We start from the raw sequence: 16,116 nt of genomic DNA, 5'->3' as shown, positions 1-16,116 counted from the left end.
GTAAAAAATATCCCAAGTAATAACTTTATTACAGCTTTCACTGGCTTATTAACTAATGGCAGACTTACTAGTTCAAGTTTAATGCTAGTAACTACTCCACACAGAAAAAACAGTGTTAAGTTATACCTGCAACTCTGTTTATGACTAAGTTATTTCATACCTGATTCATCATTGAAAGAGGTAAAGCTGATTAGCATTTGCACATTTACTTCACCACAGCCATTTACCAAAAGTCTGAAATCTTCTGCTGTCAAATCTTCTAATGAATTCTTTGGAAGTACATCCAGGAGCCCCTTCCTCATTGCCTTAAGTGAAAACAAAAAAATGCATGTTGTAATCCTGTAACTTTTAAGATTTACTTTAAACACATTACTCAAAAGTTTCATGTGAAATTCCCTTTAACTCAAGATTCATTATTCTCTGAGCTGTTCTTTTCTTTTAAAGCTTTATCATCTGAGATGCAAATCTTCTGAAACAAAGAACTGCACCAATTTTTAAACCCAACCTACTAGAGCAAAAGAAAGCAGTACTGGCTTGAGCTTGTATTTCACCAGGAGCAGAAGCACAGGAACACTTCTAATGCTAAAATGTTCAGGTATTTTGCTAAGCTGCACTGAATTTGATGAGAATTAAAAGAAAAAAGCCTCTTGTATGCTCCTTTTACTTTACTTCCTCAGACACATGCCAACTCTGCTTCAAAAATACTACACACACAGAGACACACATATACATATATATTATATAAGTAATATCCTGAAAAGGATATTACTTATATAGGAAACTCCATATTCAAAATTAAATACTATTAATCAATTTGCTTTAGAAAATTTCAAAGTGAATACAAGTGTAAGGATTTTCAACTCTTACAATAAACAAGAGTCAAATTAGCAATATATGCAGACATGGAGATCAAATATCTTAATTTCAGGAACATGTTCTTTCTGTGAGAATTTGGACCTCAGCTGCACAGAGGTAATCTGCCCTGCTCCCCTATCTCAGATGTGCAGGAGGAAACCACAATGAGCACGAGCAACCAAGTTTACATGTAGCATCATGACAGACTGGTCTTCATTAACTGTCTACAAAAATATATTATTCTCTAAGTGTTATTTGACAAGGGCTTTAAAAAAGCAAATAATTTTTAATATGGTTTTCTAGTCAATTTCTATTTTTCTTGCCAGGCTAGTATAAGTGGTTTTATAAATGATTTTTCCTTAGAACAAGGATGCAAACAAATCAAAGGTAATAAATTATTAAGAACAAAGTAGCTGCCAAATACAAAGCCAAATTTCCAAGAGGATTTGTGCCATTTGAGCTCAAGAAATAAACATATATATTTAACCAATGAGACCTACAATAAAATAAATTATCTTTCATTCTATAAAATAAATTACTCACTCAGTCTTCACAGTACTACATAAATAGCTATACAATTACAAAAAAAAAAATTAAATACTTTTAATCAAGCTGTCAAGACTTTAAAGAAACCTGATTAGCAACACCACAATGAGGATAATAATTAACTGATGGAAAGATGACAGATTTTTTTTTTCTTCTTTTTAAAAAAACTCTACTAAAAACTTACATGTAGAGGCTGCTCTGCTACTACCAGCATTCGGTGTTCTGCATATTTCCGGACATACTCATATACATTCTGAGGAGTGACTGGTATATTTACACCATTGGAAATAAGTTCAACCTATGGCAAAGAAATAAGGAACATATAAAAAGGGGAAGAAGAAAAGAGATATAAAGGAAATGAGATTATTACAACCACCACAGTATGCTGCAGAGTGATTTATTACTCAATATACCTCCAAGGCCAAGTAAAATTCACTACTACAGGTTAGTTTTAAAGATTCCCTAGGACTGACTACAGTTACCAGGGTTTACAGTAGGCTCTAGATCATTTTCAAAGAAAAATATCCAGGCTTCAATATCTAAAAACACTGCACTGAATCCAAGAAGAGTAAAATGTTTTATCTGTCATCTGAGAAGAGCCTGGATTATGTGCACACTACACCCTGCATAAGCTGTCACACTCTGACACTAGAGAGCCACAAGTTTAGCTGTGCTTACCTGCCCTCCACCCTCCTCCTTACACAGGTCTATTGCAAAGGCTAAATCCATTGCTGCAAACACTGCATCAGCATCTGTACTCTGGGAAGCGAGGATAAGCTGCCGAAGGCTTTCATACATAACTGGGTCGAAAAAAGCGAAGTCGTGCCAGTTCACCTATAAAAAAAGGACAGAAGTTTGAAACGTAAGAGGTGTTTAACAATGTATTCAAAATTATGTGACCTGTGCCAGATCTATGCACTAGCAACAGAAGATACAAACACACAGAAATAAATGCAGTTAAACTCCTACTTTCAGTCTGCTTTAGAAGGTACATTGGAATACTGAAAGGAATACATACTCAACAAGAAAAACCTTAAGAGAATATTTAGAAAGCAATCACTCTTGGAAGACACCAGGAGGAATTTAAGGCCATTTCTCCCATTAAGTCTTTTTCAATAAAGATTATACTACGTTGAGTAACGGATTATGTGATCAAAAGTGAACTTAAGAAAAGACCAGTAGTAATAAACCTTGATTTAAATTTGCTGGATCAGACAGAACTTACAATGCCATTGACTAATGCATCAAAAGTACAGTACCTGATTAGCTTTTACTGGGCCAGGGTAGCAGTTTTAGTCAAAAGTTTAAGTAATTATTGCTTTGAATTAAATTATATCTACCCCTGAGACAAAATTTAATTACAAATTAATTCCATGAGCTCTCTCAAATATCCAGAAAAATGCTTTTCTGTAAGTTATTGCCTAGTATTGTCTAACACTCTTGTTTCTGAAGCTCAGGAAGAAAAAAAGCAGAGACAGTTTGTAGTTTCTGAAGAGAGTTGAAGGTTAACCTATTACAAAATCATTAGATCTTAGTCAAATACCTGACTTCTAGTATATCCACTCTGTTCAAAATCTAGGAAATGAAAAAATTAACAGTCCTCAAATTGAAGACCTCCATACAGTTCCTATATCAGCTCAGCTAGTTAAGACACATGTGGTTAGGGGAAAAAGCCCAGTTTTATGGATGAGGTTTTAAGTAATTACAGGAAATTAAAATTTTTATGTTTGACTTACCTTTCTGCCAAGTAGAACTTTGATTACGTGTCTATTTAATGTGATGGGACATAGTTCATTCTGCAACAAGCACAATCCTAGGATTCTGAAAAAATATATTTGGAGTTGGTTTTGGTACAGCAGAAATTACACTAGAGATCTTTCAGCAAACTCACATTTAAGAGTTCTAATAATCTAAGAATTAAGCTGGAGTCAGCTTTCCAAATATATTGCTCACAAATGAAAATCATAGGCATACATAATTTTTAAAAGAAGGATAAAAAAATTAAAATTTAACAGGAAAAGAAACCTTAAGTTGACATATGCAAATTCCCCCCTACTTAGGCTCAGTGTGAGAAATAGAGACCATTAAAAAAAAAAGTTTCTTCCAGCTTGGATCATTGGTACTCTCCCTGGTGTTGTGCACGATTGCCTTTTACATTTTTTCAGACTAAAAAGTTTATGGTAGAATACCTGCCAATGTTCCGGAAACAATTCAGCCTTGCTTCTGTGTTTTTACCAGGTCTTGGTGTATAAAATCCTCGTTTTCCAGGCTGGTAGAAAAGTGGTGCATTATCATCCCCATCATCGGTATCGTCTAATTCCATATCTACTACACTGCGGCTGGATCCATGGCGCTTTCTGTTTTCCTGTTTTCAAAGTCAAAGCAGCAATTAACACACTTCATTCTAGTTACTGACACACATCAAGCTATTTGCTTGGACCCAAAGATTCAGGTTCCTTTGGTTAAGAATTCCTGTGATATTTCCTAATGATGACATGCTATACTTTTGACTAATTACGGTTAATTCTTTCAAAATGAAATTATTAAACAGAACTTTGTCTTGCATGATAAAGCTTCCAGTTGCTTCCGGTATTAAAATCAACTGATAAAACTGAATCTTACATAAATTTTGTGCAACAGGTGATTCATTACCTGCACTTTTTCTGAAGAGTCTAGCAATCCAAGATCCAATATACTGTCAGCACCGTTCTCCCTTGAGAAGGGAATAAAAAAGCAGATTTAATTTCACCATCACAGACTCACAGAATGGTAGAATAATTTGGGTTAGAAAGGGACCTTGAAGATCATCTAGTTCCAGCCCCCTTGCTGTGGGCAGGAATACCTTCCTCTAGAGCAAGTTGCTCAGAGCCCCAACCTGGCCTTGATCACCTCCAGGGATCTACACCTTCTCTGGGTAACCTGTTGCACTGCTTCACTATTCCTCACAATAAAGAATTTCTTCTTGTTATCTATTCTAAACCTCCTCTCTTTCAGTTTGAAGCTATTCCCCTTGAATTGTCACTACATGCTCTTGTATAAAGTCCCTTGCCATCTTTTTGCTGGTTCCCTTCAGGGACTGGAAGGTCACCCATAAGCTTTCTCTTTTCCATGCTGAACAACCCCAGTTCTCTCAACCTTTCTTCATAAGACAGGTACTCCATTCTTCTGATCATCTTGGTGACCTCCTCAGGACTTGCTCCAACAGGTCCATGTCCTTCCTGTGCTGGGGACCCCTGAGCTGAATGCAGCAGTGCAGGTGGGGTCTCACCAGAGGGACAGAATCCTCTCCTCCCTCAACCTGCTGGCCATGCTGTTTGTGATGCAGCCCAGAACACATCTGGTGCATTGCATGGCCAGCTCATGTCCAGTTTCTCATCCACCAGCACCCATCAAGTCCTTCTCAGCAGGGCTGCTCTCAATAAGGAACTGTGATATTCTGAAACCAGTCAGAATTGATTAAACCAAAGCCAAAAAGTCACTTGTCCAAAGAAAAATATCTTGACTATCAAGAAATAAGCTGCATGTATTGGAGTTAGACGTAGAACAGTACAAGTGCTTTGGCCACAGAATCAGTTCTCACTTTTGATACTTTACCTGCCATGTGCAATAATGAGTTCCATTGCTTCATCAACTCTTGCTCTAAGAGAATCTTCACTAGCTAGTAACAGAAGCAGCTGAGCAGGAGACAATTCCAACAACATTCCTGTGATTTTACTTGCAAATGCCTGGGGATAAAGGAGTGATAGGTCTTACTATTCTCCTCCAGTTCTCTTATTTTCAAATATGATCTTATGAAAGTTCTGATATTTTAAATAGAGAATGCATTACAAGATACCTACTAAGCTAAAAAACAAATTAGAGAAACAAAATCTTAACAAAATTAAAAATAAAATAAAATCAGTCTTGCATGTTTGAATACTATCAATTATGTTTCAATTATTTCAATTATGGATAAGGAATTAAATTTTTACATTACAAGCTGAGAAGAACAATCATTAAGTGTATTAGGGAAGTCTTACTGGTTGCATTGCTTGCACTCGAGGGTAGAGCCGTTCTCCAAGGGCTTGTCTGTGTGCTGGAAGAGGGTCAGGGTCATCGCTGGGGTTTCCTTCTGAGGCTGGTCTAAAAGGCCGTGTGTCAATGGACAGTTGTCTTCTGAAGTCCCTTAAGATAATCAGAGCAGTTTGTACTCATTTCAGAGGAAAAATTCAAAAATCCTCTGGGACAATATTATTTGCACACAGATTGATATTAGCATTAGCTTTACTGCTGGAATAGTAGTGTTGCTCATAGCTGCTTGGAGAGAATGAATCAGAAAGAGAGAATCAAAATAAACTAGAGATTTTAGTATTACTTGTGTTTTGGATACAGTTGTCAGACATGCCACCAATGGCACTGTTGTTTCTAAACTACCTCACAATTTTATTCTAGTACACAAGTTTTTGTTACTGTTTTAGCAGAAGAAACTGATGGCCTGTGGTGGAGACATAACCGATTAATGATAAAGTAAGCATTATAATATAATATAATATATATATAATAATTCTTTAAAGAATTAAAAGTAGAGACCGAATTTCAAGAAATTACCCTGCAAATCACTCCTGAAAGAGACTCCAGTGACTGGAGGAAGTAAAAGTATCTTTCCTGACAATATCCAAGGCAATTACTGTATTTGACAAAATATCTTCATCAAGATAAAGATTATCACTTACCTATCCCTATCTCTCCGAGAACCAGTTCGCAAGCCACTACTTCTCCGCATTTCTCTCTCTCGCTCCCTTTCCCGATCTCTCTCTCCCCTATTTCGCAATCTCTGCATCAGACCTGAAGGGCAAAAAACCTCATAAACTTAAACATCTTTATACTTCTCTCTCCTACCTAAGTTTCAGTGTAAGGAAGACTAAGGTTGAAGAGTTTGACAGACATCAATGAGACAGAACCATTTCACTTGAAGCAGTGATTGGGTTCAGCCAAACTTAAGAAAGGACCTGAAGTGTTTGTACCAACTTAAAAATGATAAAATACTCTAAAAGTTTACATATACTTTCAAAAACATTAAAATGTGTTTGTGGCAAGCCAGATGGAGCAGCTGTAATAAAATATATAAGCTCTTAGTAGCTAAAATCTTGACAATTATTACCTGCTGGAGAGAAGGACACTCAAAAAATCTGAGCACACCTAAAGCAGAGTCCTATTGCAAGAAAAACAAGAAGTTCCTGTTTCTGAAAGTGTGTGGAGGGGGGAAAGCCATTTCCCTGCTCCAGAGAACTAATGCATAATTTTTATGGATTCTGGGCTGAGCTAACAAGAGCCGTCTCTGGCACAAGGCCAAGTATTTCTATGTAAATAAAGCACCCAAGGTTTTTATTAGTATTTTCTGTAGATTAACTGCTGTGCATCACTTACTTGTATGGGTACCCTTGTTGGCATTCTGAATGCAATCTAGATTTGGCAGTTTCTCATTTGACAGAAAAGCCTGTGCAATAGCAGTATAAAAGCTTCGTGCTACACCGCTGCCTTCTCCAGGCTCATCCTTAAAAGTAACTTTCACTCTGTGTACAGCCATCGGAGTGGTAGCACACCTGCGACCAAAATGATTGTTCAGCTGCCTCATGGTCTGCTGAATCAGAAGATCTCTGTCTCGATCAACCTAGTAAAAAATACAAAAAAATTCTTTCTTTACTAACTATCATTCTAGCAGACTTTGAGCTTCACAACAGATTTCTGGACACTGCTCCACAGATTCAAAAAATAACATTCAGACTGGGAAAAACTACAGAGTAATTGCAACATAACTCACAAAGTATGATTTAAGACACCTCCTTGCAGACTCTGAAATACAAATTTTCCTATCAAGTTACTGTAATACTTCAACTTTTAATGAAAATTTATTAGAAGATAAACTAACATTTTTTACCTCCAATGTTAAATCCCTCGATTGCTGGTTTCTAAGTTTTTCCATCTCCCTGCGGAATTTCGATTCCTTTACTTCAAAGCCACCTAATTCAGTCAAGATCTAAAAATTTAAAAAAAAAAACCAGACAAACCTCAAAATTAGAATACTTAGGGAGAGTCACAATTTAGTTGTAAGAGGAAGTATCCTTACACTGAGAAATACATACCGATCCAGGCTCTGCTCCAACATCTTCCATGAACACTCTACCAAATAACTCCAAAGAAAGGCGCCAACGTCCCAGCAACATGTCATGAGAAATAACCATGCCCATGAAGCTACACTGAGGCCTGACAGAAAGAAGAAAAAATACCAGACACGTGGAATCAAGTTAAATTTCAGACACATTTTGTGTACTTCAGCTTTTTCTTACCCTCTGCATTCAACTAAGTTTTTTATTCCTGATAAACAATGACACAGTACACTAAGTCTGTGCATAAAAGCACATGAAGCTGCTTAGTTTCAGCAGAAACACAAGTCTTGCTTCCAAAGGGTAATTACTCCAAAAGCATGTAACTTTTGGTGCTATGTGGAATGCACTGTTACTGATCTCCCATCAACCAAGACCTCAATTTCTTTTAAAACAGCTGTAATTTGAAGGGAGAGCAGTTGCAGTTCAATTCATAACTGCATTAAGTGTGGGCAGCACCACCAGACAGAGATAGCAAGCTGTGGATTCCAACTGCTCAGCCTGGCTACCCAGGACGTCACAACACATCTGCAGCAGGAAGTCAGGGAGTAAAGGAATGTACCTACAGTTTGCACAGACCTCTTTGAAGACTTCTGAACTATTCACTTTAGAAGATACTAATCAGAAACTACAAATGCAAACTAAATTAAGCTACCCATTTTAATTTCAAAAATACTTTCCAGACTCCCAAACAGCCATTTAGAAGAGCAGTAATATTTCAAAACATAATTTTTAACTCAGCTACCTGAAAGATGTGAGGGGTGGCCCTTCACTTTCTGTCAATCCTATCTCTGCCAACAAGCTGCTTTTCAGTTGTGCTGCAAGATCATGAGCTGAAGGCCCTGGTTTTGAACTCTCAGATTCTTCTGTAGGCACATTTTGTTCTTCCCCTTCCTTCTTCTGCCTATTTTGCATGCTCATAACATTTTTTAAGTTGGCTGCATAAGACATTTTAGTTGGAAGAACCTAAAAGAGAAGTAAAATTTAGCTGCACTTTCAAAGCAGAGTAGAAGCTTTTAAGCACATATATTCATAGGTGTGTATTTTAAATCACACAAAAGTGAACATTGTAATTGACCTGTTAAAACACAGTGACCTCTATCATTTCAATAAATACAAAAAAAACCCTATTTTCCCCACTGTGTGTTTGCATTTCATATGTTTGCCAATTAATGATCAGTCTGAAGGCAAGTCAAATCTACTGGATGGACTAAAGGAAGATTTAAAAATAATTATATAATTAGCATTCTAAAATTAACTCAGAATTGTACTGCTGCATTTAAAAATACTACCTGAAAGCTGCTATATGTCAATAATCATCAAGTTTCTATATTAAGCATACTTTTCATAAAGACTTCAAGTTTTCACAGGCACTGAGCTTTTAAATTATCATTCTGAAAGCTACATAAAATCCTCTCTGAAAACATTTAAGTGTCTTTTTAAGGAATGAAGGTTCTAGTTTAAATTACCATATTGTTTAAAACAATAAAGCTTTACATTTACCTCAAGGCAGTTTCTATCCACTGTAACTTCCACTAAGCACTTGCCACTGTTGGCAGAAGACGAGTACAGACCCTGACTGGGCCGGCCGAACAGATCCTCTTTGCGAGCATTTGGCTGAAAAGCAACACAAGAGCTCTGGGTCAATAATGCACTTCGGTGAGGAATGAAAAAGCAAACTGCAGTTTTCTTCCAAAACACCATCTCTGATGTCACCTGTAATAGATGTGGCTGGTCTGCCAAGGGGATGGCCTCTGCCAGAGGAACCTCAAAAGGATTGGGTGGAATGCAGCCGAGGAATGTCATAGAGTCTGACCGTCTGAAAAATGGATGGTTTTGGCCAGTCTCTGCTGGGAGGGTGTCATCATCTTTGTCGTTGAGTGTAGCACCTAGAGATCAGAGATTTCAAATCAGTTTTCACAGTTAAAAAAGCAAAGGATATAAAATGCCAAAAATTAATATCCTTCCCTCTTAGCTACCTGACTAGAAGAGAATCTCTGCAAATTTAGCACTTCTACAGGATGCTTCTGCAAATGCTGTATCTTTATTAATTTGCTTAGTTATAGTTTATATTCTTTTTACTATACCTAGCTTTACTGAACGGGCACTCCTACACTGTATGTGTGAGTATATATTCTACCATTTTCAGCACAGTTTCATCAGATAAAAAAGATCAGTTTAACTATGATTCAAATTTTAATGTAGAATGGTAGGTAAGGAATGCTGCAGTTTAGTGAGAAAGAAGATGAAAAAATGGCCCTGAAATGTGAGGCAATGAAATAGGCAATGGTAGAAGAAACTTGGTAAAGTAACAGTGCTAAGAAAATCTTGCTAAACCCAACTTTACATATACAAGCAGCAAAATTTATTCAAAATCTCAGCTAGCTAAAGGGAAAAAGCACTAAGAAAGTCCGGCATTTTGGTATGCTATGTCAATTTTTGTATACTAACTTTGATTGGTATCATCATCATTTTCATGTTCTGAATCTTCGTTGTCGAGACCCAGTTCCAAAAGCTCACGAGTTCTTAATAAAAAACATCCAAAACAACAACAACAAAACAGAAGAAAATAAAAAAGAGTCAATCATCTTGAAGAAATTATTAGGCAAAACATCTATATCTGTAGCATAATCAGGAAGTGTACTTAAGAGTTATACATAAAAAAAAAACAAAACTAAAACTGAAGCACTGTAGAGAACTTCTCATTACATACTCACTACATCACTCACACAGTTACCCTTAGAGCCACCTACAAACTTTGATCTTAAAAGTTAAGATCAAAATCAGCTTTGGGCAGTGATACTTGGTTTTAAACACTGTATCAATATAAAATCCTAGGAATCTTGCATTACTGGAAGAAAAATGCAAGTGAATTACTATTTCAAAATTTAAAAATAATCTCACTGATGTAGTTCCAGAAGGTAAGTCTGCAAGCTGCAGATTAAAAAACTTGATTTCACTATATTATACTACTGTTCTGTCAAGAACTTTGATTAGTATTAATTTCTGGCAGCTTATGCATTGTGAAACATGTTCTGAAATTAGATGAAATTGATAAACTGATAAAATACATTTAACTCAGACTACTAATATGTCATCTAATGGAAGCAACTGTTTGAACCACTCATTTTTAATTGAAAAGGTCTAGGCCTTCACAGTTTTAAAAGCATTTCATGCAAATTTCCCAATTCTTTTATGAACAGTTATTTGACAGATTTCAGTACGCGAATTTTTTTTTTTTTTTTCTTGAAAAGCAGCTTCTGGAAGTATGTAATTGCCTGGAAAAGGGTTAAAGCTGTGGCTATAACTACTCAAATCAGTACAAAAAGTTGATTACTGTACTATATCATTCTTATTTGTGAGGAAACTACTGTTGATAACACCCCCTTTGAGGTCATAACAAACCTTACATTACCAAGATAAACAGAACACAGTATTGTAACTGCATTTGAAATGAAAAAAAAAAATAAAAAAATCTTAAAACATCGTAATAAATGCACCTTGTAAAATGCGATAGTTGAAATAGCAGTTTTCCAACTCAAGGACATTTTCAGCTATTGATTTCCTTACTGTGCTTTAAATATCAGATGAATGTCAAAACCACAAAGCCCATTATATCAGACAATGACATTTTCTCCAATGTCATCTTTAACATGTTTGACAGCTAAGTTGCTATCATGTCAAATGTATGTCTCATATCATTAACTGAGAAACTGTCCTGAGTATGTCTTTTAGAGGCACTGCTCAAGAGTGAAAAATTCAACTCAAGTTTCAACAGTAAAAAAACATTTTACAGTATAAAATGAAGTGAAGAGGGTACTGCAACAGGCTTATCAAACACAGGTACATTATATACCATTACAAAAACTCTTTCTATAATATGTATGTTACTACACACATTTATGATATGCATGTTACTACACACACCCACACACAGACATACAGATTAATGCATCTGTTTATGTAAGCTGCTGAGGAACAATACCAATGACTGAAACAAAAGGGCTTTTTTTTTTTTACGTAGGTTTTGTTTCTAGGAGTCAACTTCAGTACCTTTTCCTTTCCAGCTGAGGAGTATCCAAGGTTGTCTGCTGATTCATTGCTTTAATCCAATAAATAAGGGCTTGAAACACATATGCTACATGCTTTAGTGAGCAGACATCTAGAACAGGAAGAACATCTGAGTGCTCATCGTTGTGAGAACGCATCAAGGACAGCGCGTAGTTCAGGAAATCACCGCGTGCTGACATCATTCCCTGACGGGCACTGAGCAAAGTAGCACGTCTAGTGAAGGAAAAGGATTGAATACAGAGACATCAGGCATCACAGGAGAACACATAACTTTATCTATAAGCCCTGTATTTGAAATGTGGATGTAAAATCTCAATGAACTCCACACAAAAATAGTGATAACAAGCTAAAAGCATAGCTCAAGCAGCTCAGATGCTCAGTTAATGCTCAAGATGAATCTAGTATGTCAGAATAAACCAAATAGTAGCAAAAACACAGGAAGCCAACTTAAATCAAAACAACAACTGCATTCCAGAGCTGCAGAATTAGATTCCTAAGATGTCTGTGAATAAGATTTGACTATAAAACTGATAATTCATACTGCATGCAGTAATCAAATTATTTTCATACCTTCTTCCCTCAAGTGTTCTCAAGCTGGCTTCCTCACGGGCCGTCATCCTTTCCCTTCTAGCTGAGTTCTGAGAAGCATGGAGAGGATGATTTGGATGCCCAGGATCACCAGCAGATGATAATGCCGAACCGTAACGCAGCTGAGCTTCAGTAGAGTCCATGATACTGACCATCCAATTCCAAGTAGGAATAAGCTTTTCTTCCACATAATTCTACAGAAAATGAGATTTAACTGGCTTTGCAAACAATAGAACTAGATGACAAGAATGAAATCTTCCCGATTCCCTACAGAGAGGCTGTAAAACCACGCTCAAGAATTACTGATGATCAGTTTCTGAAAGCTCTATTGAGACTGCTGATTTACAGTGGTGGACTGCAGCTCTCATTGCTTACCACTTTGATATCTATAAAGCATTCTCACCATCTCTCTCTCTTTTGGGCATCTCTTCTACTCCTCCCATTATGACCACTCAACATCTCCCAGGTGTGCACAACTTGATGATTTGAGCTTAATTCCTGACTTTCTTTTAGCTTTAACAGCCCTCCATCCGGCCGTGGAATTCATCAGCCAGATCTTTCACCATTCTTCACCCCTTGCAAATTACTCACTGAAGACAACAAAGTTAAGACCTGCACAGACAACTATGTCTGCACACAAGTCTCACCTCCTGGTCTCATCTTTGCTTCACCTGTTCCCACTACTAGCCCTGCAGCCTGCTTTTCTTATCATCTGCTAACTCCATTGACCTGTTGGATTTTTTTGATCCAACATTAGTCTGCTTTCTTCATTCCTCTGCATTCTGGTCTTCAAAAATATCCCTCACACTTCTAATGCACTACAATAACAAAATGCTGTCTCAACCCCATTTCTGTGTCCAAACGAAACCTCCACTGTTCAGGTTTCCTGTGCTAAGACAAACCTCTTGCTGCCTCAGCTGGACAGATCTCCTGTTCACTTTTCTCATTAAAAATCTCCTGAACAAAAAATTATTTTAGCCTCCTCCATAATAAAACTACACTCTCTTATTTCTTTCCCTGTTTGTTTACCCCAGCATTTGATCCCAGAATATCTTTCTAACCTTCCTCTCCCAAATCAGAAGTCCTTTCCTGCAGCTGTGTTATTCACAGCTGACTTCTGTACTAAATTCAGTACATACAATTTTACCCTATCACTATGCCCAGGTACAAGTTGATACATACTTTCTAAACACTCTGGAGTCCCTCCAATCTTGTCAGTCTCTGAAACTAAAGTCTATACATGAAGGGGAAGACTGCTGTCTGACATGTATTTTCTCTACAGATGCATTTTACATAAATTTTCAAAAACAGACAGTCAAGAGCACAGTATAAAAAATATGTGCATAACATGGAAATAATGACCATGTCCCTGAAGGAAGGGACAGTGAACAGTACATTTACCTGTACAAATCTTTTATTTCATTCAATTATTTGGCCCTTACTAACTTTCTTCTTATATAGACTCAACAGTTTATGTCAACTAGAATATGGCAACAGATGTCTAGCAGAAATCCCTAGTCAATTCTCACTTAACTATTAATTACGTACCAGTCAGACATTGTTTAAACAAAGTCAACATAAGTTCCTTTTTTTGAAAGAATATACGTATATGAAATACTATCAATTTAATTTAAAAAGTGACCACAGTTACTTTAGTCCACACTCTCTCTTAACATAAGAAGAGGCTGAGAATGCTGGGAATACTTTAGACTGAAGAAACAAACTCAGGAGGATCTTACCAGTGTGTACAAACACCTGACAAAAAGCTATGAAGTATGCAAAGCCAGACTCTTCTTAGTGATACCCAGTGAATGGATAAGTGGGCAACAACTGAAATACTTGGTACATCCCTTTAAACTCAAGAAAAATTCTCTTTCACTGTGAGAGCTGTCAAACATTTAATAGAGCAGCTGTGGAATCTCCATCCTTGGAGATATTCAAAACATAAACAGACAGTCCTGAGCAGACTGTTGACCCTCAAAGAAATTGAGATTAGTCAATATGCACTTTCAATCTCAACAATTCCATCATTTTACCTTAAAAACCCCAGCTGTATTGAAATTACATTTTTTCTATGAAGATTTCCATGTTCTTACCTGCAAGTTAACCGCATCTTGGTAAGTCAGCTTCACTGCAGCTGGAATCTGGGAGTATACTAAGTGATTGTATTTGGGAATCAGACCCATCAGGTCAGATATCTGCCGTATCACAATACTGTATGCTCTTGCTAAGCTGCTTGCAGATGTTAAATAGCTGCTTGCATTGCTGGCTTCAAGTGCTGCAGCAGCTGCTGCTGCACTTGTACTGATGGTACCACTCCGACGAAGGTTTGAGGGATCAATATAAATCAAGCCTGCTGAACTTGCTAAATATAAAAGAAAAGATTAAATTAATGAACTCATTTAATCTTTGCTGTGTCATTTGTGTGTTGATTGATTTCATGATCAAGATTTACAGAAATAAACTTGTAAATATTACTGACATCACGACTGTAACTAGCAAACAATTACTAACTACAGTAAGCATATTCAGATCTTAATTGCAACGAATCTTTCCCTTTTTTTAAATTCAAAACTGGAACTCTAACAGTCAAGGTAGGTCAGCAGTAGGACAAGGAGATGAGATTTCATCCTTAAGAGAATAAACAAAAGCAGAGGAAGGAACAAAGCCAGAGCTGGCATTCATGCATGCAATTCACTGAGACTTGCCTGCTGGGGTTGACGTACTGGAGGGAGCTGTGCTGGCAGTCCTCTGGTTTTGGGTGTTGCGTACAGCCCACTGCATGGAACGGGGAGCCTGCGCAGCACCGTTGGCATGCGAGCTGTTTGTGGTTCGCTCCAGAGGCTCATCAAGCATGAAGGTCTCCTGCTCTATGTCATCACTCTGACTGCTGCTGCTATCAGAGTCACTGGAATCATTTGATTGAGAGTCATCTTCAGAAAAAAATGCTGGAACACTGCTAGCTCCTGTTGAGAAAAATAAGCAATAACTGACAGCTCCACACTTGTGCACATATACATGTATCATGTCAGCATAGTAGACTTCTTCCATGAGTAACTACATGATACTAAAAAGGTCCAAATACCACTATTGAAAAGGTTCAATAAATTATCATTATAACATACTGCTAATTATCCACAGGTGTAATGAAAAAGCAGTATGATTACTTACACTTCAAAGTATAAATTAAAAAGTAACTGGATTTAAAAATACTTTACTGATTCTACCCCTAGGAAAAGAATTCTAAAAATTATGTTTCCAAATTGGACAGTAAGGCAGTTGCTTCCAAACACCTGTACAATGAGTGCTCGGGTTTTGTGTATTGATTTAAACCATAAACCATTGTTTCTAACTACTACACTTGAAAATAAGTGAGACCATTTAATTTCACTACACAAGAGCACATGGTAATTTCTAACACATGCAGCTGCTCTGTAAGAGCAAAAAATGTAGGTCACAACTTCATGCATTTCCTTGTCCAAAAAGTCTGCACAGTACCTTACTATTAGAGCAAAGGAAAAACAGGAAATCTAGGGAAGGAGGAGAGTACTTACTCCTAATATCTAAATTTAACCAGCTAGAATAGACCCAAAAAGATGTGGTGTACCTGCTTCTGACCCAGCAGTAGCTGCAGTGACAACACTTCTGCGCCCACTGGCATTGTCCTGGTTACTGTGGTTACTCTCACTGTCACTTTCTGTTTCAGCAGCAGCCAGCAAATCCAACTCCATATCACTGCCTATAAAAACAACAGACAAAACATCTCATGTTTAGAAGATAAAATTATAATTACTGTGGTGACTCATATAAGATAGAAACAAACCCCAGACACTCTTACTACAGCAGAAGTTAATGGATATGCAGTGGGGTCATAAAAGCAGTGCAGACACCCAGCAATACCGGGAGCATGTTT

The 16,116-nt window shown here is 37.1% G+C and overlaps 1 protein-coding gene across 1 annotated transcript in view; it reads right to left on the bottom strand.

The window, feature by feature from the left end:
- Nucleotides 1-16,116, bottom strand: part of UBR5 (ubiquitin protein ligase E3 component n-recognin 5) — an 84,850-nt gene that overhangs the window by 2,208 nt on the left and 66,526 nt on the right. Inside the window, exons 37-57 of the mRNA XM_066564868.1 lie at nt 15,811-15,942; nt 14,912-15,169; nt 14,300-14,568; nt 12,186-12,397; nt 11,598-11,828; nt 9,996-10,069; nt 9,261-9,433; nt 9,048-9,161; nt 8,290-8,510; nt 7,524-7,644; nt 7,319-7,417; nt 6,808-7,051; nt 6,114-6,225; nt 5,421-5,565; nt 4,996-5,126; nt 4,054-4,114; nt 3,591-3,766; nt 3,138-3,222; nt 2,080-2,235; nt 1,586-1,699; nt 161-305 (exon numbers count right to left, since the gene is read on the bottom strand). Of these exons, the coding sequence (XP_066420965.1) occupies nt 161-305; nt 1,586-1,699; nt 2,080-2,235; nt 3,138-3,222; nt 3,591-3,766; nt 4,054-4,114; nt 4,996-5,126; nt 5,421-5,565; nt 6,114-6,225; nt 6,808-7,051; nt 7,319-7,417; nt 7,524-7,644; nt 8,290-8,510; nt 9,048-9,161; nt 9,261-9,433; nt 9,996-10,069; nt 11,598-11,828; nt 12,186-12,397; nt 14,300-14,568; nt 14,912-15,169; nt 15,811-15,942 (3,273 nt within the window). The remainder of the gene's footprint in view (nt 1-160; nt 306-1,585; nt 1,700-2,079; nt 2,236-3,137; nt 3,223-3,590; nt 3,767-4,053; nt 4,115-4,995; nt 5,127-5,420; nt 5,566-6,113; nt 6,226-6,807; nt 7,052-7,318; nt 7,418-7,523; nt 7,645-8,289; nt 8,511-9,047; nt 9,162-9,260; nt 9,434-9,995; nt 10,070-11,597; nt 11,829-12,185; nt 12,398-14,299; nt 14,569-14,911; nt 15,170-15,810; nt 15,943-16,116) is intronic.

The sequence above is a fragment of the Molothrus aeneus genome, chromosome 1, assembly GCF_037042795.1.
Source record: "Molothrus aeneus isolate 106 chromosome 1, BPBGC_Maene_1.0, whole genome shotgun sequence".
Taxonomy (NCBI): Eukaryota; Metazoa; Chordata; class Aves; order Passeriformes; family Icteridae; genus Molothrus; species Molothrus aeneus.
Note: the sequence above shows the minus strand (reverse complement) of the source record. Positions and strands in the feature narration are given on the sequence as shown.